Source organism: Halichoeres trimaculatus, unplaced genomic scaffold (genome assembly GCF_033239565.1).
Source record: "Halichoeres trimaculatus isolate MK-OKI-2021-1 unplaced genomic scaffold, fHalTri1.1 fHalTri1_scaffold_7, whole genome shotgun sequence".
In the NCBI taxonomy this organism is placed as follows: Eukaryota; Metazoa; Chordata; class Actinopteri; order Labriformes; family Labridae; genus Halichoeres; species Halichoeres trimaculatus.
Window position 1 is genome coordinate 23,797,286 of NW_027437185.1, and position 25,255 is coordinate 23,822,540.

The window sequence follows — 25,255 nt, forward strand, 5'->3', positions numbered from 1 at the left end:
CTTGTGTAGGGGGATTATTTTCTTGTTTAACTGGTAAGTCTTACAATCCAGGTGAGTACATATGAGTGAGCCTGTTTCCCCAGTGCAGTCTGCATACACCCAGACGTACCGCCAGTGACCATTGAGCCCCCAAAAGCACTTGGTTGACCTCTCATCACTCCCATTTTCCACTTCATCTCAAGTGTCCCAGCAGGAAAGACAAAATGACTCCAAAACAAATTAAACTCAGCATTAACTCATTCTGCCAACACGGCAGGTTTAAAAAAACAAAACAAAAAACAAAACAAAACAAAAAAATAGACTTTCCAGTTGTTCTGCCATAGTAGCAAAGTAAATTGACAAGTCAATAATTTATCTTCAGTATGAATTTTACAACTGCACAACAAAGAGTTATCTTCATGGTTGAAATTACAGGCACTGTATGGAGTTTTACTACTGCGCAGATTTTTTGACCCCTACACTTAATACTGAGTGTTTTTTTGGGATGACCACATTTTCCTATGAGCACCATCACTCATCACTCACATAGATTTGTTTCTAGGCAAATTGATCATATGTTGGAGACGGTAACGAGAGGAATCAACATCTTAGTTTATTTCTTTCTTTTACAGGATGTAGATTAATGAAGTCATGCATTAACATGTAGCTACATAAATTATACTCACTGTAACACATCAATTTAAGACTCTGTGAACTTTAAATTTAATATATACATATATGTTAGCTTACAAAAGGGGATCAAAGGTGGAAGGTGTTAATGTCTGAAGAACAAAACACACATGGTTTGAATCTTTTGTACTAAAAGAACAGTGATGCATTGATGCTGCCTTGTGCCAGTGCAATATGCCTCATTATGGGTGAAAACAAAGTGTTGTAGTCCTTTTGCCTGGTAAAGCTGTCGTTTATCAGTATATAACAATACTTTAACAGAAAATACTTTATTTTTTTAATTCCTGCTCCGGTATCAGCCATGAAAATTCTCGTGGCTGATATTTCAACATCAGTTAAAAACTTCTCACCATGCTTTATTGTAGCTTTTAGTCATTATTTCTGTCTGTTATCACTTCACATGTTTTTTCCAGTAACCATCCAGCAGGCTCAAACACTTCAGACTAAACAATATGATTTCACATTGAACAATCAATGCCAGAATAAGCAACTTGAGAAACAAAGTAAAAAAAAAATACAAGCCAACTACTTAGTTATTGCACGATATCTATAAGATATACAGATGAATATATTAGATACATACAGAATGAAGAATCCCTAAAGTCATTAACCTTCAACATAACTACAAAATTAATCTTAAGCGGCATGATGTGCAGAGTATTGCCTCAGTCTAAACTGACACGCTTCATTTATAGCAGAGTCAAAAGGTCACAAGGCAACACGCTTGACCTGTGCTTACTTTTTGCAAAATAAGCAGTTAAAAGCAAAACATTATGGTATGGGTCAAACTATGTTTAATTACTCTGTTTACTCCTGTTCTTAAATTTCTGTCAATAACATACCAAATGACGTAGTGTAAGTGTAAGTAGAAGACTTAAGGTGTATCTGGGTTAAAAGATAAAAACTTTTTTAATGCCTCGCTACCATCCTTAATATCATAACTGCAGGATTAGCTGCTGGATGCAATGTAAGTGTTAATTTTGACGCTGAAGCTGAAATCCTCAGCTTTTGCATCAGCCTCATTATCTTTTACACACATCAGCATGAATATAAAGAACTTGATGCTGCACCATCAATAACTAATGCCTCTACCAGTCAGAGGCTGTGTGCAGGGACAATACCCTCCTCCTCTATCTGCCATTGTCTTGTGTATGGAGTTTGACATAGCTCAAGGAGCTCCAGGAAGAAATCTTTGCACAGGTAGGGTGTCACATTTCCATGACCTTTGCTAGCCAGAACAATTCCAGGCTGCCTCTTGCCCCTACGTCCGCTTCCTTCTTGTGTCTTTCCCACGCTTTGTGTGTGGACAGTGAAGGAAATCTACTTAAAAACATTGTCGACAAAGCCTCATTGGCTGACATTGTGTATATGCCTGATTATGAGTGTGTGTGTGTGTGTGTGTGTGTGTGTGTGTGTGTGTGTGTGTGTGTGTGTGTGTGATTTGGGAGGAGATGAACAGCATTTCTATTGTTCAGATGGGCTGTTTATTTGGAGTTTGTGAGGAAGACCTGTTGTGTATCTCAGTGGCAGACAAGACCTGGCACAAGGTAGAGGAACATCCTCATTGTATAGACTGTCTTGTTATTGTGGAACAACGCAGGGACAATGATGATGATTGTGCTGTCTGCAGAAGCATGCATTCTCTACCTAAAATGTTGAATCCTGTCCACTCATTTAAAACAATCACTGGAATAAACATTTCTTATCATCTACAGCAAAAGGCTGATTTACAGTATCATTAGAACTTCTGACACACACAAAGCTGTCACGCAATAAACATTAATCTGTCCATCTGTGTTAAACACTTTTCAACACATTTTATTGACTTGCTAATAATCTGTGAATTGTAACGGGACAAGACAACCTCTAGCGGTGGATGTGAGCATTGCATGCCCATCGAAAGAATCTAATGTGTTTTATGAAAAAAAAAAACACAAAACAAAACTAGAATCCTAATTTTATAAATAATAAAAGGGTAACATGGTTTAAAAAAGACAAAAGCCAAGTAAAAAAATATCTGAGAAAAAGAAACTTTTTTTCTGTTTGATTTCAGTATAGGACGGTTAGTGACATACATCTCCTTACACAGTTCCTCTAAATAGACAATATTTTTAGTCAATTAACTTCATTCAATCAAACAAATCTATCGGACTATAAATGTACTATGTGAGTTCCTATATGCATCTTAAATGACTAAAACGTGAGAGTGTGAATGTCTTACCATTTGTGAGTGATGAACTGCAAACGATGACAACGAGCAGCTTGAAGCAGTCGGATGAGACCATCCCGCCAACTCTTCACAGAAATCCAAACCGTGTTAAAACCAAAGTAACAGAGTCCGTAAGATCTGTAATTCCAGTTGTCTGACTAAAAAGTTTCTTCAACGAGAGACCAACGAGCGTTATTAGAGAGAACAACAACAAAAAACAACGTGGTGATAATCCAGAAATCCCTCAGGTGTGGATGCAAGCAGCGGCACTGATTCTCCCGTTTCCCATGACGCGTCTCGCAGGGGAGCTCTCGTGCGCTCTGGATAGTCCAACTCCCGATCCCGCAGTGAGGAGACGGATGTACCGCTGTATCCTCAGGGCAGGTGCTCCCCAACGTAAATAGTGAGATGATAAAATTTGACAATGATTGTGTTCAGGATAAACTGGTATGACTGGAAAAGGTAACTCGTATTTCGTATAAAATCCACACAAAAAAGTGAGATTAATCAGCGCCTTCCTTAAATACACGCCTTGGACAATCTCTCCCTTTCGCCTCCTCTGTGCAGCACTTACAGTCCATGCGTGAGGCGCGTTTTATGGAGACACGGAGGAAGGACGCGACGTCACTTTTCTGGGAGGGAGGTGGGGAGACAAGTTCCCTGGGCTACTGAGGAGGGGGGTTCACTTTACCATTAATAACGACTAGACGAATCTATTGTAATCCTGAACACACTTGATCCAGGGAAACTGGGTGGACACAAGAGCAGACGACTACTTTTTTAAGGTTCAGTTCAAACCAACTTTTAGAAAATCTCAAAACACTGGTCTATTTTCATTATGCATGATTATAGTCAAGAACTTATGGGTGTGCATTATGCTACATCTTAGCTCTAAAGTAATGGGAACAGCATAACCATAAAACTACAGCCACCTACTACAAGAAGACAATTTGGGTGAAATTCTCACCTAGAATAAAAAGCATTTTGTGATGCACCTTGTCATGCTGACAATCAGCTGGAGAAAAAAAATCAAATTGATAAGATCATTCTTCTATTTAAAAAGTAACATGAGCCTAAGATTTGGGTGCATAGGTAAAGGATTGTCATCCTTCTTTCACAAGGCCATCATTACCTTCACTACACAAACAACCTGATTTGACTGATGTTCAATCTGTGTTTTTGCTCTAAACCACGAACACACGCGACATATGCATACCGCAATACTACACAATTAACTACATTAATGCAGTTTAGGAATGCACTGATCAAATGCTAGTATCGCGTATCGGCACCGATCCTAAAAGTTGGATCGGGTATGGGTGGAAAAGGATCGGTCCGAACTTGACACTCAGGCTAAACTAAGATTTGGTCTACAGGGTATAAAAATTTACAATTAAGCAGTCATTTCTGTAAGTTCTGAATCACTGTTTTAACCAAACTGCTGTGCACCATTCAAACACGTATAGTTGAAATAAATATCAACTTCAGTTATTCCATTGGTACACATTTTTTGTCTTTTACTCAAAACATTCCCTGTCTTTTCCCACAGTAGGGCATGCAGGTTATTATTTAACACTGGTATCAAATCAGTATCGGTATCGGTTGATACACAAAACCCAGGTATCAGTATTAGTATCTGAACATGAAAAGTTGGATTGGTGCATCCGTAATGCATTTCATTGTCTTTCCAATTAAATTTTAGGTAAGCAAACTTATCAGATGACGTCACAGACAATCCATCACGCAGCAAGAACATTCATAGATGTAGAAGAGTTGTAAGTGTGATTTTTAAAATGCAGTTAAAGTAAAAGTAACAGGTGACACTCAAAATGTATGCTGAGTGTTAAAAGATGGAACATAATTCCAAGTTAATTCTCTGATTGACCCAACTGGCTAGGTTAATCAGTACCACTTATGTCAATATCACTTCGCTTACCTGCAAACACACTGTTTCCTACTAATACTTGGCAGATAATACATAAGTGGATCATTCATCTGACCTTTGTGTCTCTGATCAAATCAGCCTATTGTAGGTCCGAGGTCAAAGGTAGAAAAACAAAAAGTTATCTTGTTCCAAGATGAAGAAGAAATGAAAAAAAAGTCTGATGTTTGATCTAATCTCCCTGGCATAACGTCTTTAAGATAAATATTTACTGGATTTAATTTTAACTGCAGAAACAGGATGCACTGCTTTTTATATCAATGTAAATAACCCCCTTTTGTCCAGAAGTACCCTGCAGTGTGTGGATGTGCTTCAGACTGTTTTCTTTTATCACCACAACAATTACTTGACCTTTGTGGGTCACATTTACAGAAACTACAAATAAGAACATCCTGCCTTTACCTTTCCACCTACGCCAGGACTGGGCAGGATCTTAAACTGTGGTGGTTTGTCTTGTCCATGAGATGAGCACCACCCAAACGACACAACTGGAAAATGGAGGGATAGGAACATGACGAAAGATTTATTGCAGTGGTATCTATAACTGAGGTTTGAGAGCAAAGAAGGGACACTATTAGTATTGTTATTGCCTTCTTCTATATGGGTTGCATTGAAAAGGGAGTCAATATTCACTTCTCTGAAAAGAGAAATAATAAATCTAATTTCCCTCCTTTGTGGGTTGTGGTCTCATAAATGAAAGTAATAAAAGTATAAGAAGAAAAGTAAGAAAATAAGAAAAGTGTGAAATTCAAAAGAAACAGGCATTCCTTTAAACCATTTCTTAGCACATTCACATTCAGATCTTCTGCAACAGAGACATTCCCTTTTGGCCAAGAGGTAAAGTTAAGTCTCCTGATGAACAATTGCTGGAAGTGGCTAGCTGAGAGAGGTGGACTTGAAGTGTTTTATTTTCAAATCTGGTGTTCAAAACACACTATGGGGGCTCACTGGTTCTACACACACAGCATGCTCTCTTCCTTTTTTCCCCCAACAGCAAAGTCTTCTTGGTAAATGAACCAGTAGAAATAAACTCTTTCTTGAGCAATGGAGCGGTTCAGGTCTGACAAGCTACTCTGGACAGTCATGAGCAGACACAAGCCCATCTACAACAGAGGAAGCATAGCATAAACCATTTAAAGTAAATGATAATGGGCAAAAGAAAATATAACACCAACGGACAACCTTCAAACAAAAGTATTTCTCACATGGCAGTACTTAAAATTATTAATTTCCATACCTCAACCCTTTTCATAAATCTGTCAATAAACTCAATGTTTTTCACAAATCAAAAATGCATAAATAAGACATGCAAGGATCTGACTCATTTAGGACTAGGCTCTCAGCAAAATCATAACATTGGCAATGTTAGGCACACACAATGTTGACTACACTGTAAAAAATGACCCTGTATCCACTGAACATATTAAGACAAATATAACTTGAAGAAAATGATTTACTTTTGCTCATTCATAATGAGTAAATTCGAATAGAGCACTTTGAGTTACTTAAAAACAAAAATATTGAGACGATTTAAAAAGTACACTCTAAAAAGTGAGAAATTGCTACTGATAACAATGGATTAGTATCACACATCAAACCCATATCCTTAGTCTATAATCACCACTGGATAATATAAACTGAAATTTCTAACATGTTATTTTCTAAAACTGTGTGGCAGTATCACAGCATTTTCTTTTCTTTTATAACTGGGCAAGTGTTGTGCACTGACCAAGTGCTGCACATTTCTGGTATGTCATCACAGCGTATTAACAAGTAATTTTTTCAAATAGGTGATATAAGCAGCCTGTTCTACAAAATACATAGGGATCTGTTGCCACACCAACCATTCAATAAACAATTTGGAGGGACATATGTACAACAGAGAATTAGGGAACAACGCAATGGTGGATTGAGAAAGACCACCATGTGGTGACCAAGAAGAACACATGCCCAGGAGAGGAGTGGTGTCTTTTGTTGTCAGTTTTTTTGGTATTAAAGCATCCAACATAGATGAAAAAAAAAAATTATCATCATATATGCAGGGCATTTGGTATTACAGTTGACGCATTCAGGACCATCTTCTTGATTGATTTCTGCCCCTCCTGCTTCAGCCTCATCTTCACTAATAAAAAATACTGGTAACAGTAAACCAGCAATGCAAAATGTTCACTTAATAGTGAAGAAGATGAATTAACATTTTCCAACTCCTTATTATTTTATTTTATTTATTTATTTATTTTTTACTTAAAATCTTCTTGGTTACATAGTTTAAGATTCATACAGTATTATTCTGATTTATGATTATAGTAAGAATTTTATTTATTAGTTTTTTAAATTGAATTATTTTAAAGTAGGTAAAAAAAGAATGAAATTTTCCAAATAATTTCAATTGATATTTTGGCCACAAAACCAAAAGGTGAAGATAAAGATGTTCGAACTAAAAAATGTTTAACATCTAGTTGGAGGCACTTTCGCAACACAATGGAATTCAGCTCATAGGTTAATTGCTTTCTTGCTATACTAACCAGTCAGACCAAGAAAATAACATTTCATATGCTTTTGACTACCAAAATTATTGCAAATCGGGGTGAGGATTGCCAACAATTGTCTGAAGAACAGAGAACATTGTGGCTAGTTAAAGCTCCACTAGGATTTCCAAGGCAATCTGTCATTGATCTCAGCATTTGAGTCTGTTCACAGCATTTCCTGTGAGTTAGGTCATGTTCTCTGTCCATCTTAAAATCATGCTTTAGTGAGATGATAGGTTTGAGTATAACTTTGATTGAGACTTAGTTCACGGCAATAAAATAGTCCATAAGTAGACCTCACTGTCTTTCAGGTGGCTTTTTTAAAGTGCCAGAAAGTGAGCCTCTCCCAAAAGTTCATAATTCAATCCATGGACCCACTCCCCCAAGAAAAGTATAGCAGTAGCATCTTTGTTTTCATACCTTTGGGTAGATGATAAAGATGCTAACTCCTCGTATGGGTCTCTCCCGCCTAGGCTCATTTTCTTAAAAAAAAATCTCTCACTTTATCTTGCTGGCTGAGTCCTTCAATATAAGTTTCAGTGTGAGCTGTGCGTTTTAGCACAATTGTTGGCGGATAACGTAGCTTAAACTCATACGTGCACTTCTATCTCCATCCATTCAATGTTTACGTTAATGTACGTCTAACGTGGCCGCACATCCGGGTAACTGCCCAAATAGTGACGTCAGTGCAAACGTTCAACAGTTTAAGTTTAACTGTTAAACACAAGTATCCTAACAGATAAAAGTCGTGAAAATTAAGTGTGATACAGTGTGAGCTCTATAACTACCAAACCAAATATGATAAAAATCAACGTGATATCAACCATCCAGTGAATGACAAGATGATTCAGGAGCAGTTAAGGATTTAAAGACATGCTACCTCTGATATGTTAGCGCTCTGGACATTTCGCGGGCTGTCAGCTGTCAATCAAAGAAAGGACGAGTGGCCCGCCCCTTAACGGTAGCTTGTGTTAAAACATTTGACATGGAAGGGCCCCTTTCAACCGTTAAATGTAAGTTAGATTGTCTATTAACTTTGTTTTCTAACTACTTTGTGTCGTATCAGAATAGTTTCGTTTTTTTGTCGTTACTGCCATAAAATTGTGACTTAAAAATTAGAAAGTGAGCCTAAGTCACCTAAATTACACCCTTGCAAGACAGCTGTCTTGCTAAGTTAGTAGCTACTATACTGATACTGTCCTCAGCCGATGCTTATTTAATACGTTGGCATTATGAGGGTTTCCATTTAAACCGATTTGTTTTGACGTTTTATGCCCCAGAAATGAGTAAAATGGGACTTTCTATTGGGTAAATACAACTGTTCTTAGTTTTATGTTGAGCATGTGATAGTGGCAAGCTGTGAACATCTAATAATATCGCCCTAATTTATACAAATTTATTTATTATATTTGAGGGCATATGTATGTAAAGAAGAATGTATGAACATATACTTTGGGACAAGATGTTTAACTAATGAATATATATATATATATATATATATATATATATATATATATATATATATATATATATATATATATATATATATATATATATATATATATACATACACACACACACACACACACACATATATATATATATATATATATATATATATATATATATATATATATATATATATATATATAACAGCCGATTTGTATTTATGCACAATAGCTGTTGAATGACAATAAGTAAGAATGAATCAATCTTTGAATTAGGCAGGAATATAGTTGATCTTGGTATAAATGAAAAAAAAAAGCTGACTGGATAAACAATTACAGTTCAATTCAAAGGTTACAGAACGTTGTGATATGTCCCTTTGCAAGGTTGAAGTCTGAGAGCATTTGGGTGGTGATAGGTCTTCTGTTGTATTGTTACTGTCCTGTCAACTTAATGAGACTATATTGTCTTTGTTATGTTTTTGTCAAACTCAGGTCTTACAGAGAACCTGCTGAAAACAGAGTCTTCTGATTATGATGAGCTGATAGAGAAACTCTACTCTGAAGTCTTTGGCCTGGAGGAGTCCCCCAAAATACCAGATCCACAGGTAGAGAAATTTGTGTGACAGATAAGAAAACATTCTGTTCATAGATTTATTGGAGTAGAACATCAAAATGAGAAATATAATGATAATGACAAAAGTGTTTCATATTAAAGGACAGATACAAGCACTCAGTCATACATTTACAATTTACTGTGCTATTATTCTTGTGAGGCAGGGCTACATTTAGTATTTACTCTTTTCACAGCTTGAGGAGTGTGCCATCCAGCTGTGGAACTGGGCAGTTACCAAAAATGTGGGAACAACTTTAAGCACAACTCAAAAAGCTAAAGGTACACTGCTATTTTCAGTGCTGATTGACATTGTCATACCACTGATCATCACAAATTTGTATGTTATATTGTCTGAATTGTTGACACAATTTGGAAATTTCAAGTAGGAGTATTTTAAATGTTCTTCCCATCCAAACAGTGCGTCATGTTGCATGTAGCCTACTGTGCTGCTGTGGGCCTGAGAATCCAACAGAGGGCACCATCCGCAAGCAGATCCTGGCAAGCAGCACTGTTCAGTCAGCCCTCTGCCAGTACTCAACATTTCAGGAGGAAAAGTTCTGTGAGTAAGTGTCTCATCTTTACAGATGGCCAGCAAAACAGGGAGAACCTGGCTTGACTGCAAAAATCCCCAGATGGCTGATTACTTCCTGAGGCTTGCTGTTGAGGTAAAAAAAATAAAATAAAAAAGAAAAGGAATAACAGAAAATGTTAGCAATTTATATGGTATTCAATAAATTTAAAACCCTCCTAGATCCTGGAAACCCTTTATGGTCAGCTGACTTCCAGAGGTGACGGAGCAGCTGATGTCGAGTCATTAAAGGGGGATGTAGAAAAGGATCTGCTGCGAGTTCTCTCATGCCAAGCAGAATCGGTGAGCTGTGGCTCATGTGATGTTCAACACCTCCAATGTGAATATTTGTTCTTGTGATTTTTGGCATCTGATGGAGTGCAATTCTGACAGACTTGCAGTGTGAAGTGTGAGACAGCTAAAATGTGATCTGAGAAACAATGAGAAGGGGAAATCTTGTTTTGTGCTGGTGGAGAATGTTAAACAGTGTGCTGACATTTAACCGGAAGTCTCTTCGTTGCAGGCCATGATTCAAGGGAACAACCATGAAGCTGTGGCGTACATGCAGCGCTGTAAAGAAATGCTGCTGCGGCTTCCTAAAGATGTAACAAAGCCTCTTTACTATCACTGTAACAACATGATATATTGTTTCACATATATGGCGCGATATTGCTGTTCAAAGTGTGAGGGATGTTAACTGATTTATATATTTTTTTCATTGCAGACTGCTTATCTTTCACTCATGTGCTACAACTTTGGCATAGAGACCTACAACCTGAAAAAGTTTGAGGACAGTGTATTTTGGTTGAGGTTGATATGTTTTTAAATACAGCTTGCTGTGAAATCGAAATGGCAGGTTAGATTTATGGTGATGTTTCACATAGGGATTTCTTCTTTTTCAGCCAAAGTTATGATATTGGGAAGATGAATATGACATATGCCCCCGAATCTGAAGTCCAGGTAAAACAGGGCAATACAAAGAATGGAACAAGAAATGATTACTGTGCATTTTAACACCAAGTTTCACTCTCAATAGGCGAAGGCTCTGAGGCTCTTAGCCACAGTTTATTTTGAGTGGGACTGTCAGAGGTTTCAGGAGAAAGCCCTGAATGCTGTCACCCTAGCCAACAAGGTAGAATATGAGCTATATTTTGGTACAAAAGATTAACTTCATTAAGTCTTAGATGCTTTTTACCAAGTAGCTGGTTAAACGTTGACAGGAATGTGTGAGTGCATCTGGGCTGTATTTGAAGATCAGAATACTTCTGAGATGTGGGGCCTTGGATGATCTGATCAGAGCTGGTTAGTAATATCTTCAAATCATTATTTATGCAGAGATTTGTCTTCATAGGCAGCAGACAGCTGTCAGTGGTTGAGAAATAATTCCTGATTTTTTAAAGAATATAATAAAAGTGTATTTTTAGGATTACATGAGACGCTGGAATCTAAGGTCCCTCTTGATGTGTGTCTCAGCACAGTGAAACTACTCATGTCTGAAGACAGGTCAAATATTATTTCTCTTTGTATAATTCACAAGAAAAACAAACATTTTCTTAAACTGATTCCTGAGACATACACTGTCCAACTCTGAATAATGTCTGTTTTGGTTTTCCCAGAGAAGTGCTGGCATTTGAGTATTTGAAACGTGCGTGTCAGCACTTTGAGTCGGCCCCTGACCTGGGAACAGCACTTGTCTTACACATTGAGCTTCTCCTGCAGAAAGGGAAGGAGCTGTTGGCCAAACAGAAGATAGAGGACATTATCAGTGGTAAATTACAAAGCTATAAAAAAAGGTGTGATAGAAATGCATGCATATCACTGTAGAGGGGCCCTGTACAAGTACTTTTTTTAATTCCCACACAGGCCATTATACGGGAAAACAGCTGACTCCACATGCCCTGACAAGTCTTCATGTACTACTGTGGGATAAAGCATCGCAACACTTTGAGGTCTGCCTAACTCATCCCGGTCTGCACTTGGTTCAGGAAATTCTCAAGTTACTTACTTCAGTAATATTATATGAAGATGATTGCTGCTGATTGGTTGCCATTAGCCCAACTGTCCATATTGACTCGCACAGTCAATATGGTCGTTTTTTAGGTTGGCATGGATTTCCCTCAGGTTCTGAAGTTTCCATAGAGACTCTGGCCTCAGATTTGATAGTCGTGCCCGATCTCTCCACAGTGTGTCACGATTACTTCTATACAGCTCAAATGTGTACAATGCAGAGGTTTATTTTCCACGTAGAAATCAATAAGGTCTAACTTGGTAACCTGTATTTCCTCCAAGGGTGGGAACTACTCAGAGGCTCTCCAGTGGTACAACTACTCCCTCAGTTTCTTTAAAGCTGGTCAAATGGAGCCCAATTCAGCCAAACTGCAGAGGAACAGAGCATCCTGTTTTCTTAAGCTTGGGCAGCTAGAGAAGGTAAGACAACTTAAGCTTAAAGTCAGGATATTGAAAAAAATCACCAAGTGGGTAACATTTTCAACTGGACACAATAAGAAGTCCTGCCTCATGATTCATACATGCAGCATGTCCTGAAAAAAAAAAAACGTGTTTACCAGGCAAAAGAAGCGATAAAAGAAGCTGAGAGATGCGATCCAGACAACATTTTTACTCAGTTCAGTGTGTACAAGATTGCAGTGCAGGAGAACAATGTGGAGAAAGGTAACTAATGATACAGTTAAAGCATGTGTGCTGGTACTGTTGGTGTTTTATTCCTGCTACATTCTCAGCTTATTCTCTGTGGTGATGAGGCTGTTGATTTGTACCAGCTGCAGAAGCAGTGAATGCAATGGGACTTCTGACCAGGTGTCCTGTCTCCACTGAAGACAGACTGTTGGTATCAGAGAACGCTGCTTTCAATCTCCTCAGCCTGGCTGCTCAGATTGCTTTGGAGGTAAGACTTGTCACAGTATTCCACACTCTGCATGTGAAATATTCAAAGTAAATTTGACAGTTAATGTACTGGCCTGATTGAAATACAGGCAGATTTAGTTTAAAATAACAGCTTTAGTGCAGCCTGTGCAGATGGCCAGTTTACTTCACCTTGCAGAGTATGAGGGTGGCAAGTTACTGTGGGATGCACTCAGAATGCTGTGATCTGGAAATTTAACACCAAAGAAAAGATCCACCTCTCTGTCAGGCTAAGACAAATCATAAACTTCCTAGAAATAGGCACATTAATCCTACAGTAAGTAAATGCTAGTTTTAGCTATAACTGTATAATCTACACTTTTGTAAAAAGGTAAACACTACTAAACCTGTACATTACAAAGCTCTAAAAGCATAACAGGGGTTCTCTGTCTTTAGCAATTTAAACAGGGTGTCCGCGGGGTCTTAAAAAGTATTAAAAGTTGATAAATCAATTTTGGGAAAATTAAGGCCCTTAAAAATTATTAAAAAGTCTTAATTGTGGTTTTATGAGGTAATAAGTTTCATAGGTATTCAAGCTTTGACCCAAGAAATATCTATGAATATTTATTTTCCTCCTTTTCCTCCTTTCCTCCTTTTCCTCCTTACTGTCCCCTGATTGGGACGTTACACATTCAGCCGATAAAGTTCTAAAATAAAATAGAATAGAAAATGATAGAGTTACTTTATTGAGCCCAAACTGGAAAATTCTTGTGTTAACAGCAGAAATCGGTGGAGTCAGTAGAAAAATCAAAAAATTAAAAAAAAAAAATTAAATTAAAAAAATACATAAAGACTCGAGTTACAATAAAATACAACAATGAGGATTGTGAGCGGTATAAACACCAGCTATAAATTAACGGCATCTCTAGTTTCATTAAGAGAAATTAAATACAACATTAAAGCAAATCACACAATCTCCGGCACATATCCTAAATTTTAAAAATGATTAAATAATTTCTCATTTTCTTCAGCAAGTTGGCCTTGAATAACTCCTTTTTCTTGTTGTGGGAGTGTCGATAGACCTGCCTTTGGTTTCATTTGTTCTTTCAAGCTTTATTCCTCCTTAGCTTACATCATTCCTGTTAAAATGTAAACTACAACTGTTAAAAAGTGGATACCAACAACAACTGAAAGTTGTGATAAAGTCTTGAAACTTTTGTAAAGGTATTGAAAAAGTCTTAAAAATGTATTGAAATCAACTTTAGGATTTTAGCATATACCCTGTTAAAGCTCACTGTAAGTTTTTGGTTATTTCTGAGTGAAATAGAATCGTAGACTGTATAATAAATGGATGTAGTCTCCATGACATCAGTCTTCCGTTTCTGAAACTGAGTTTTTAATGATACAGTCCACTGCTTGAAGTAAGTCATTGATGGAAATAAGTCTTTCCATTCTGGAAATGGGGTGTGTACTCCCTGAAGTGTACGCCATCAGAAAAATCAGCTTTCAGACTTAAGACATTATTTTGTACCGCTGTAAACATGTTTATTGGTGTGTATTTGGTTTCCAATACTCCTGTTGCCAGCCTCAAGTGGACAGTTGATGAACTACAGATCTTACGCTTCTGCATTCCCTCAGATTTTTGGACCGGACACTGCTGCTTTGTTGGAATCCATTTTTTAGTACACTAACCCCCTTTTGAGTGTCATGATTTCTAGGTTTTGGGATTAACTACAAAAAAGTGTTTTCTTCCTGGCAACAGAGCGATCAACAGGAAACTGCCATGAAGGCACTGGAGAGTTTGTGTGACAACTCCAAGGATGAAGCTCAGGTTCTGACTGCTCTCAGGTCTGTATGCACTGAAATACAAAAAAAAAAAAACATTTGTGACATTAATACTTCAGTTGTCTTTTGGAAAAAAATGCATCAAATTTTTTGATTGAGTCTATAAAAACGAAATTGGAGAAGCTCTCAATTGTGGAAGGAGAAGGGAGTCACAGAATGAATGCTCTTGAAAACTCAAACATCTAAGAAAAAACAGCTCAAGAATAAGGCTTTTCAGGGTATTTTGTGCTTTCTTCCACCGTAACCTGACCCTCAAACCAAACCACTTATGGATAACCCCTGAGTATGTAGAAATGTTTGTTTTTAAAAGAAACACTGGGTCAATAGGAGTTTACTTTTCTGCCTATCAAAGCTAGCAGTGTTCATGTGCAGAGGCTACACAATCAGCGGCAACAGTTATGTCAATGCAGAGATGTCTTGTGTGCTGAGATTGTACCTAGTCAGTTCGTTTTTCCAGACACCTCTATGATCCACTGACCTATATTCCCTTGCTTCCTCTCGGAAAGTGTGTCTCTGTATAATACAGTTAGTAGGTGAAAAAAGGAGGTCAACACCAGTTTCTTCATTCATCTTTTTATAGGTGTTTGGTACGACTTGTGCTCTTAACAATAGAAAAATCAAGTGATGACACCAGGTGAGGAAGAGAGAATCTTATAATAACGTGCTATTTTAAAGTATGATTGATTGATCACATCACACCATGCAGGAATGTGAATCTGGATGTTCTGCTGCCCTATTTGAAAATGGGTAAGTACATGTACAACAAAACAGAAATGATCTTCTTCTGTGACAGCCCAACAACAGTTGTGTTTGCAATCATTGCAGCTTTGCAGAAAGTTTCATGCCAGTCTTGTATGACTGCTGAGCAACGTGCAGAGGAAGCTAACTGGTTCAGAAAGATTGGTATGAAGACTCTATCTCTTCTTGTTACTCCAATCAGACACAGTTTGCTCGCTATAACTCAAAATCTTGCAGCACTTTCATTTTGTATGTGTGAGTGAGTGAGTGTGTATCTTTGTTACAGCTTGGAACTCAGCTCTGCAGTGTGAGAGCAGTCCTGACAGAATGAAGGATTTCTTTGTTCTCTCTTACCAGGCAAGTGCCCTTATCGGCTTCGTCAGGCCAATCAATCAGTATCTATCGAACAGTATGTGGGTGTAGATCAGTATGACCAGAATTCAGATTTACCGTCTCTTTGAAAACGTGAGCATATCATTCTTGGAGGAAGAAGCACAATGACCGTTGATGACCCCATTCTAATAGTTACCTTTGCTCTCTGATTATCAGACCCAATCTTTAAAAGAAAACTTATAACTTCACATTTAACCTTTCATGCTTTACATGTTACCTTCTCTAGCTGCCCAATCTAGCTGTATAATTAGAAGTTTCTGGGGTGGATGTCGAGCAGTTCTTCTGAGAATTTAGGAAGATATCTGGTATCTATCGGGAATAAATGGTTTGTTCTTAACACTGAAAATGAAATATTAAACACTCAAACCTTTGTAAAGTGTGTTTGCATGAAAATCTGCAGCTCTCACAGCTCTGCCCTCCTGATCGTACGCTGCTCATGGGCCAGAAGACATGTCTGCTCATGGCTGCTGCTGCGTCTTTAGAGCTCTGCAGGAAGTCTCCTCACTCTGCCCAGGTGTGCCACCCACTCTCTCTGACCCATCTCCTACATTTAGCACACTCTCCATCCACATGGATGGAAATTTACCAAGACCAGTGTAGAAGAGAGGTGACTAACCACATCACTGGTGCCGGCGTAGGTGTTTGGTTTTTATGCTGCTGTCTCATAAGGGGGAGCTAAACACTAGATGGTGCTAACGAATCCAGAAATGCTTGTTTTCTGTGTGTGTGTGTGTGTGTGTGTGTGTGTGTGTGTGTGTGTGTGTGTGTGTGTGTGTGTGTGTGTGTGTGTGTGTGTGTGTGTGGTTTCACAGACTGAGGAGCTCACTCAGGCTCTGGAGCACATTCAGATCTGCGGGGAGATCTGGAAAACCCTGAAAGCATCAGGTACCTTCAGCAGAAACATATAAAAGTTAAACTACACTTTTTTCCATGGGAGTGAAAAATGGACATGATCTGTATTCTAAACAAGTGTTTACTCACAGGAAACTTCCCCCCGGACCAAACAGACACACTGCTGCTGCTGTATGAATTTGAAGCCCGTGCTAAACTGAATGACCCCAAGGTTGAGATGGTTTTGGAGTCAGTCTTGGAGTTTGAAAATGTTGAAACTAAGATGTTAGAAACCATTGCAGGTACAAAAAAAGCTGCAGCCATGTCTGCAAGAGGTAGCAGACACTCAACAAAATATTTTCATTATGCTGGCATCTCTTTTTCTCTGCATGTAGCTTTAGCAATGGAGCCTCCAGCCCACTTCCCCCTGCTGTGTAAGAAGGCCTTGAGGGTCGCTCTTTCTCTGCACAAGAAACAACCACAGGCTGACCTGGCCCGCTGCAGGCAAACCCATCACCACTCTGCATGAAAACACCCATGACATTTCATTACTGATCCATTCCCACAAAGTGCTCATTAGGATGAAAAGGCTTTCTGAGTGTCTCTTTCTGTGCTCCTGTCTTAGTAAGTGTGTTCACAGCCTGATCAAGCTGTCCCTCCCAAGCGGTGTGTCAGAGGTAGAGGCCCGTGTGCTGGAGGAGGTGTGGGGCTACTTTGAGGAGGCCCTGTCCATCATTGCAGCCGCAGTGAGTCAGCACCAATCACATGCCCCTCGTCCCTTGGCTCCCACCTCCTGTTCCCTCAATCAGAGCTGCTCCTTGCCATATAATTAACCCTTTCTTTCCCACTCCATGCTTGCCTGCTGTTCTGGAAGCCTCTTTTTTATCAATGAGCTTTCAGCTGCACTTCAATTAGCAGATGCTTCCTACACCACCCCCTTCCTGCCAATTTGGATGTTAATGTGCTGTACAAGTCATCACACTGCCGGTGAGCTGCAGCTCTGAAAGGGGCAGCAAATTACACTGCTTTAGAGGCAGAGCTTATTTCCCCTTTCATATTCAGTTATTATGCGAAAGCTGTGGAATTCTTTGGATCAAAGTGAAAGCCTGAGATTAGAGTGTTGTGAAAAACGAAGGAAACTTCAGAAATGATAGACATTTGGGTTTGTTTATGGCCTGTCAAAGACTCCTAGAAAAGGTTAACATACAGTGGAGGAGGAATGTGTGGTAGTTACTCACAGGCTTTACCATCAAGAATAGATTTTGTTCCGTAACTGAGACACCTTGGTGGCCTCTGTTGAAATGTCTTCCTAATGTCTTCCTGCTCCTCTCTGCAGCCTGATGACTTCCCAGAGATGGAGACGCTGTGGTTGCTGACGCGAGCGTGGAACACAGGGATACTGCTGTATAGCCTTGCTCAGTACCCCGAGGCTGAGAAGTGGTGCGGCCTGGCCATGAGCTTCGTGCGACACCTGGGATCCCTGCAGGAGAGCTATGAGAGACAGGTACAGGGCTGGTGGAGAAGAAAGGGAGGGGATGAAGCAGACTGTGGTGTTTGGAGCATGAATCATACTGTTAGTGAGGTAAATGTGAGGAAAGCTCAGGCCAGAGAAACAGACAGGATGAAACATAAGCATAATAAAGAGGCAGACTTTTAAGTTAGACTGTTTCTTGTGCACCCACAGATGTCTGGTCTCTACAGTGAAATCCTGGATAGGCTGGACAAAGCTAAGAAGAACATCATCATGGAGGAATAAGCAAAGTTATGACAACCTGGTGTTCATTTCTTGTTCTATGGCAAACAAATATTTCACCAGTTCTTCACAGGTAAATGTCATTACTGTTCTGGTAAACTTTTCATTCAACTTTGAGACATTGTTGCTACTTTGAGGTGCCCTGGTTGAGAAATTGTTCCTGTTCCCAAATTTCTTCCTGTTTTACATCAGATTGGGATCTACTCTTTGTCTCCTGTTAACAAAGCCTCTGTGTCACTTAGAAGCAGAATGACAAGCACATCAAAATCATAACTGAGTCACATATTTTATTTTCAAACAAATAAACTTTTGTCAAGTCCCAAAATAAAACCCAAACAAAAGTTGCAGGACTGTGTTCCCTCATGACTAGGACAGGGAAGACCATGAGGCCAGTTGTCCTAATAGGCTGTACCACCTGCAGTGACAGGAAGGAAACTACTGTACAATCAAAGGGTTCATGTTTGCAAGCACTTACTGCACAGATGTGCTAGAACAGAAACATCATCACCCGAAAGTACAAACAAGAACCCTGACCCCCCCACCCGAAAAATAAAAGCATAGATGTCATCATTTCTCTCATCAAAACAAAGACCCTCATCAAGTATACACACAAAGAGGCATTCAGGTTCCACCTTGTTATATAGCACAACCTTAATGGAAAGAGTAAAATGAAATCAAGTTCTTTGGGCTTTGAAATGGCTGACTGAGGTATGAATACCACACACATTGTTAACAGTCAGCTGTATTTTAACTAAACACCAGAGAGGACCAATTCTAAACTTCTAATGATGTATTGATCGACGCTCCTGGTTTCTGTGATACTGTGTAGGTTTCGGTCTGCATCTCTTTTGAATTATTTTACAATATATCTTTTTTTAAATCTATACACCCAGACACGTTCCACAAGAAATCACATGTAGACAGGCCCTACTTGCAGGAATTCAATTCCCAACAGACTAGTTAAGTTTTCCAATAGGCATCTGAAGAGAAATACCAACGATACAGCACATTTGTATGGAAATTATATCTCAAGAGTAGCTCAAACTTTACTTACCTGACATTTGTTGTCTATAAAACATGTTTGTCCCAGTTTGATTCACACATGCATGAAGCACAGGTGAGGGGGATCTGCTGGGGGCTTATTTACATTGTACAGCTACCACTTCCTTTGAAACAGTCTGCAAGCAGTTTATAAATGGCTCTGTTCCCTTCGGTTATTCCCTGAACTCTGGTTTTGACACAGGTTATGACAGCTGGTTTAGCAGTGGTGCCTGGCAGGTGGGCACACCTGTTCAGAAAATGCCTGCAGGTACAGGTGCTCTGTGGGTGGGAGAGAGCAGGGGGGACCCAGAGGTCTTGTTTACCATTTCCTTTTGGGTCTGGCTCTCTTGAGAAGACAAAAAAGAAAAGAAAAAACTCCCCTCTCACTTTTCAAAAAGCTGAGAAGGAAAGCGAGAATGTTCACGATTCAGGGGCAAAAGTACTCCTCCGTCTCCTCCTACGTCTCCTTCTTCTGCCCCCTCACATGCACTTGTGAACATAGTGCCAAGATCTGCATGGAAGGGTGGAGCAGGTCAATTCTGGTGATGCCTCGCAGCCAACTCAAAAGTTACCACACGGACGGCCTTCAACAAGCTCCTGCCTCACGAAAAAAGAGAAGACGTATAATACAGCCCGATTACACTGATAAGTTGAGAACACCTTTAAATAAGTGACAGTACTGTAAGTACTTGTTTGTTCACATTTGACAGCGATAAACTCTCAGTGTCATCGCCCAAACATGGCCTTTCAGTTGCAGGGGTAATGGTTTCTGTGTGTAAAGATTCCTGAGCTAGTCTAGCTCACCCCAGGCTCACTTCAGAGCTCAACACAGTGGTTCTGCATCTGCCAACAAGAGATTCATAAATAATTCATACATTTACAGATACACAAAGCATATAGGTTTAATCAAACCCAACTTTAGTGTTATTTTTGGTAGGGGGACATGGGGACAATCCAAAAACAGGTTATATTGACTCTTTAATTGTTAGGACATCCAATACAATTATTGTCTTGTTCTACCCGTTTTAAGGCCACCGTCATGGCGGCAGATAGGACAGTACCATGTGACCATTCAATCAGAAGAGAATCTTCCAAGAAGGCAGAGAGTGTAATAGGGTGGTCTGCTGCTCAACATGAGTAAGGAGGCTCTGGCCGTCCAAATTGTGATCCAATGGCCTAATTTGGGAAAAAAGATGGAAATACAGGGGAATAAAAGGCGCCCACAGAGGTGAGACACTGTTTATCTATTGCACTCAAGTCAGGCCCCCTGGCAGTCGGAGGACACAAAAAAGTGAGAAAAGATGAGAATGTTTCCTCTCTTTTCCCTGTCAATTGTGTGCAGCCTCCCTAACAGACAACAGGTAGTCACAAAACAGAATTTGTATTTGATGTAAGGCAGTTTGGTGTTTTGCAGAGAGCCCAGTTACACTTCTCTACCCCCATCCTTTACACAGAGCAGCTAAAAACCACAAGCAAAAAATCCCACAAAGAAATAAAGAAAGAAAAACAAAACAAAAAAAATAAAATGTAATCTAACAGCCCTCCAAATTGACAATTCTAGTGAAGTGTAAAATGTGTATTTTAATATGTAGTAAAATCTTAGTGGGATTTTATCATTATCTTGTGATTTCATAATATAAATGTAGAGATTCACAACGCATTTATTCCTCTTGATACGCCTCCCGAGATGTCTTTATCAGCTGCAGCACAGACAACTGGCAGACGACCAAACAGCAAGCTGGTTTGTGATAAATAGATCACCAGTTTGTAGGCTCCACTAATTTCCTCAGTCATTATAAACAAGAGAGATGACTCTTTGACAGTACCATCAGCAGGGCTCGATTTTATCCAGTCTCTTTAGAAAAGAAAAAACAAAAACCTCAATTGGTCTTCACTTCTCACTTCTCTTGCGTGTCTCTTTAAATGTGACTTGATGAACATTTACAAAGTGTTCCAACTTGGTATGATTTGTCTCTTGTTTCCCTGCAACTTCTTTTTGAATCCCGTCTCCTCTCTCTAGATTTCAGTAAAACATTCTGATCTTCAGTCAGTCCCAGTTCACAAAAGGATTTGTTCCTCTTTCCTTTTGTTTTCATTTCACAAATTCCTTTGGAATGGCATTTCCAGTCTTGAATGGATTTGTTGAGAAACTCATGCAGGGGTGTGCACAGTCACAGTAATGGTGATAAGACTTCTTTTTCATTTAGAGTAACATAATGATGACACTAAAACTTGATATGAAACATATCTGCAAAAAGGAGGTGAAGAGGGGGGCTATTTTGGGCTTAGGTGGGGTCTCTGGGAGGCAGGAGGGGAGCTCTGCACCGATGCAGAGAGGACGGCAGGGAGCTCAGAGCTTCTCAGAGGAGGGGATCCAGATGTAGGGACCAGACTGCTCCTCGATGATTAGCTTGATTTTGTTGTAGATCTCCTCTAGTGAGTCACCCTGTACGATAGCTGGAGACACAAACACAGAGCAGAATTAAATCTGTTGGTTGCATTTGACTCAAAGACATCAAAAAAAGAACACATATTAATATAACGTGTAAAGGGGTAATAGATGACTCAAATTGAAGAAGAAATAACATTTGTTTCTACCAGCTCCCACCAGTTAAACTGTGTTTTTTCTCTCTTTTTGTAGATAAACATTTAGTAACCTCTGGATTTATACTGCCAGTGGAGCAAAACCAAGAAAATTTCATATTGGTTGGCTTATACTGTGATGGAATTTTTACCATAGTGCAGTTTTTGATCATTGTTTCAGAGCAGAAAGGATTAAACACATAATCAGTGAAGCACTTTTTAGGTGACCTACAAACTTGGATATAAATTTACAAATATGCAGATTTTTGGAGCTTATAGTTGAGCCTGTATAAAGTCAAGGGAGCCAGGTTCTTCTTTTGTGGTTGCAGTTTAACTTTTTTAACCTTTCCCCGCTGAACTTTTAGTCTCAGCAGCCTAAATTATTATAAATTTAACCAGTATGTATTAATTGAAGTAAGAACACAAATAAATTAAATGTTTTTGTCCTCCTGTGGATTTTTTCTGTTATGGAAGGATGAAGGCATGAAACTGAAACTGACAAAAGAGTATGCGGGTGTCTGTTCACACCATATCCCGCTCTGGGTTATTATTGGCTCTGGAAAGACCATAAATCGACCCAGTTGGTCAAATGAGGTGTCAATCAAAAGGACTAAAATTAACACTGTAGTATTGAGGTCTGAAACACCTCGCAGAATCTACATGGCCCTGTATTCAAAATCAAGCCAAATGGGACGTTGATTAAGTGCCAACATTCTTTTTCTGATTTTCCTTTTGACAGGATTGGATAAAGTTTGAGAACGTTGACAAATGAGAGTCACATAAAAAGGATGTTGCAGCAATAACAAAACAAAGTCTTCAGAACAGAACTTATAAATCCAGCTACATATCAAAACTTAAAGTGTGCCCAACCTGTGAAAAACTCTCCAAAGTCTTGTTCCAGCTTCACTGCCTTGTCGAAGACTTTAGTGGCCTGCTCGTACGTCTGCCTCTTGTTCATTTCCCTGAAAAAGAAAAATAGATTCTTCAAGAGTCAGACACCCAGCTCTAAACTATTATTTTTCAAAATAATAAAAAAAGGTCAAAACTTACATTAGGGCTTCAATGGATTTTGGTTTAATAAAGATGGCAATCGGATATAGTTGTGCTTGCTGCAGTCGTTTTATGGCATTTCCAGACACATCCAGAATGCAGTGTTTCCCCTAAAGGTAGAGGAGACTCTCGTTAACCGATACAGAGTTCAGTCAGTGGCTTCAATAACAGTGCGCTCTGGTTAATCAGGTGGACTAACATGTCTTTGTTGTCTGTAACCTTCCTCAGGGTACCTACCCTTTCAGCCACAGTTCTAACAGACAAGATGCTCGTCCCGTACAGGTTCTCATTGAACTGTCCTGCCTCGATAAATTTATTATCCTGAATGTCTTTCTCCATCTGCTCCCTTGAGCCCACAAAGTGGTAATCCTGGCCGTCCATTTCGTTTTCTCTCCTCGGACGTGTTGTATCTGCAGAGAGGAATGGATAAAGTTTATATCTGGAACAGTGATGGTGTTAAGAGGGCTGCCTGGATCCGTTTTCTGTTGTTTAACTCACGGGGTACACAGGAGCCAAACTTGTGGGGGAACTCAGAGATGAGGTCATCATTTACTCTGTCCTTCATCGGGCCCAGTATGATCACAGGCCTCGTGTAGTGGACTGCACAGATAATGAAAAGAGTAAGCGGTGTATAAACAGATCCATACTGTAACCTATACTATACTTCATTTATGATCAGTGATCTACTCACTTTCCTGTCGAATCACCGGCTCATAGGAAAGAATCGTGTCCTCTTGTCCCTCTGTATTAACAAACAAAACATTGCATGTTTACCATCTTCATAAAAAAAAAATAGAGTCAAATTTTGATAGCTGATGAAACACTCAGGAGGAATATTAATTTACAGGTGTCATTTCACAAGTGAATTTTCCAACATCTACCATGTTAATCATCTATGTGGGCAGTGTTAAACAAACCAGAAACAGAGAGAAATGAAGGTGACTCACTCGAACTGCTTTCACTGTCACTTGTGTTGGATGTCAAGCATTCTGCAAAAGCAAAAGAAAGCCACTTCACTTAAACACAGAAGTGCTAATGCTGAATTTAAATCCTCCCTCTCCCCTCATGGAGGAAATTCATTTTCACCTTCTTCAACAGCCTAAGTGGGTTTGGGGGAAGCACTCAGTTTCTCAACATCTCGGCCATTAAGAAAAGGGATAAAGAAAGCAGAAGTCTTGCTTGGTGCAGCAGCCATGCTCGAATAATATTAGGGAAGTGGTTTTAGGTGCAAGCAATAGGAAATTAAGTGTTTCCTGTGACTATGTCCCAAATGACCTGCTATTCCCTGACCAATGTTTCCTATTGCTAGATCCATGCCGGTGGCAGCAGATCCCATATCAGGGACAAAGAAAAACATAAAGAGCTGCGTTATTCACAGGATGGAGGCAGGAGCAGGCTGGCTCTGGGGAATGGGAGGGGGAAGTTGCTTCTAACCAGGCCTGCTCTGGTCACAGAGATACTCCAGGTCTCATCTGACAAAACTTAACATTTATTGTAAAGCCTGGAGTCTGACTGATGGGGGATTTTCTGACGGAATTCTTTAGCATAAATGATAACAGACCTGTTGTCAAGGTTAAAATAGTTTTGGATTTGTCATTATAGTTTAGTTTTAGTTAGTTTTGACATTTTTTTTCCATTACAGTTTAGTTTTATTTAGTTTTAGATCGGGCATCTAGTTTTTATTTAGTTTTGATTTTTGCAACAAGGCTTAGTTTTAGTTTAGTTTTAGTTTAGTTTCAGTTTTTTCATACTTTATTTGCCAGGTGCAGGATTCAAAAAGGTCAGAGTAAATATTTTGTGATACTGTTTATTTTCAAGTCCATCATAGTGCTCACTGCTCAGTCAATACTGATACCGAACTGTTGGCTGCTGCCTTCAACACAAAAAATAATATAAACTTAAATAAACAAATATAAACATAAATTATGTAAAACAATAAAATATAAGCTTTAATAATTAGAAACTTGGACTCTGTAACAATAAAGTCAGACTCACATGCAATTAAACTATTACAGATGCTCTGAATTATTTCTCCACTACGTTTCGTCGCAGCACAGCGCACAGCCAGTCGGTGCAATAAACAAGCACGTCCCAGTGCGTCACTATGATGGTGCTGTACGGCGCTGACAACTGCCGAAAACTGTCTAAAATTGGTTGGGAAAATGTGTCGGATTAATTTAAATTC

The 25,255-nt window shown here is 39.2% G+C and overlaps 3 protein-coding genes across 9 annotated transcripts in view; 1 reads left to right on the plus strand and 2 right to left on the minus strand.

The window, feature by feature from the left end:
* Positions 1-7,971, minus strand: part of kdrl (kinase insert domain receptor like) — a 46,543-nt gene extending 38,572 nt beyond the window's left edge. Inside the window, exons 1-2 of one of the 2 annotated variants that reach the window (XM_074674071.1) lie at positions 7,769-7,971; positions 5,223-5,308 (exon numbers count right to left, since the gene is read on the minus strand). Coding sequence is in view for 1 of the 2 variants with exons in the window: in XM_074674070.1 (XP_074530171.1) it covers positions 2,891-2,954 (64 nt within the window). In the remaining variant the exon portion in view is untranslated. Of the gene's footprint in view, positions 1-2,890; positions 3,435-5,222; positions 5,309-7,768 lie in introns of those variants that run through there. The other variant, XM_074674070.1, reaches the window with a different exon arrangement.
* Positions 7,972-8,333: 362 nt separating this feature from the next.
* tex11 (testis expressed 11) lies at positions 8,334-18,464 on the plus strand. Its single transcript, XM_074674820.1, has 29 exons — positions 8,334-8,361; positions 9,289-9,401; positions 9,604-9,688; positions 9,828-9,907; positions 9,994-10,074; positions 10,161-10,280; positions 10,501-10,581; positions 10,702-10,787; positions 10,880-10,937; positions 11,014-11,109; positions 11,198-11,279; positions 11,402-11,480; positions 11,594-11,745; positions 11,841-11,926; positions 12,267-12,404; positions 12,545-12,647; positions 12,755-12,879; positions 14,599-14,684; positions 15,262-15,315; positions 15,388-15,428; positions 15,507-15,584; positions 15,706-15,776; positions 16,213-16,326; positions 16,625-16,697; positions 16,796-16,945; positions 17,039-17,147; positions 17,269-17,389; positions 17,980-18,147; positions 18,328-18,464. The coding sequence occupies exons 1-29, from the start codon at positions 8,334-8,336 to the stop codon at positions 18,397-18,399; spliced, it is 2,730 nt and encodes a 909-aa protein (XP_074530921.1). The 3' UTR covers positions 18,400-18,464.
* Positions 18,465-18,664: 200 nt separating this feature from the next.
* dlg3 (discs, large homolog 3 (Drosophila)) overlaps positions 18,665-25,255 on the minus strand; it is a 93,062-nt gene continuing 86,471 nt past the window's right edge. For 3 of the 6 annotated variants that reach the window (XM_074674818.1, XM_074674815.1, XM_074674817.1), the window contains 7 exons: positions 24,018-24,059; positions 23,762-23,812; positions 23,569-23,670; positions 23,308-23,480; positions 23,071-23,180; positions 22,891-22,982; positions 18,666-21,894 (listed from right to left, as the gene is read on the minus strand). In XM_074674818.1, the coding sequence (XP_074530919.1) occupies positions 21,788-21,894; positions 22,891-22,982; positions 23,071-23,180; positions 23,308-23,480; positions 23,569-23,670; positions 23,762-23,812; positions 24,018-24,059 (677 nt within the window). In that variant the 3' untranslated portion in view covers positions 18,666-21,787. Of the gene's footprint in view, positions 21,895-22,890; positions 22,983-23,070; positions 23,181-23,307; positions 23,481-23,568; positions 23,671-23,761; positions 23,813-24,017; positions 24,060-25,255 lie in introns of all 6 variants that reach the window. The other 3 variants (XM_074674814.1, XM_074674816.1, XM_074674819.1) reach the window with 2 other exon arrangements.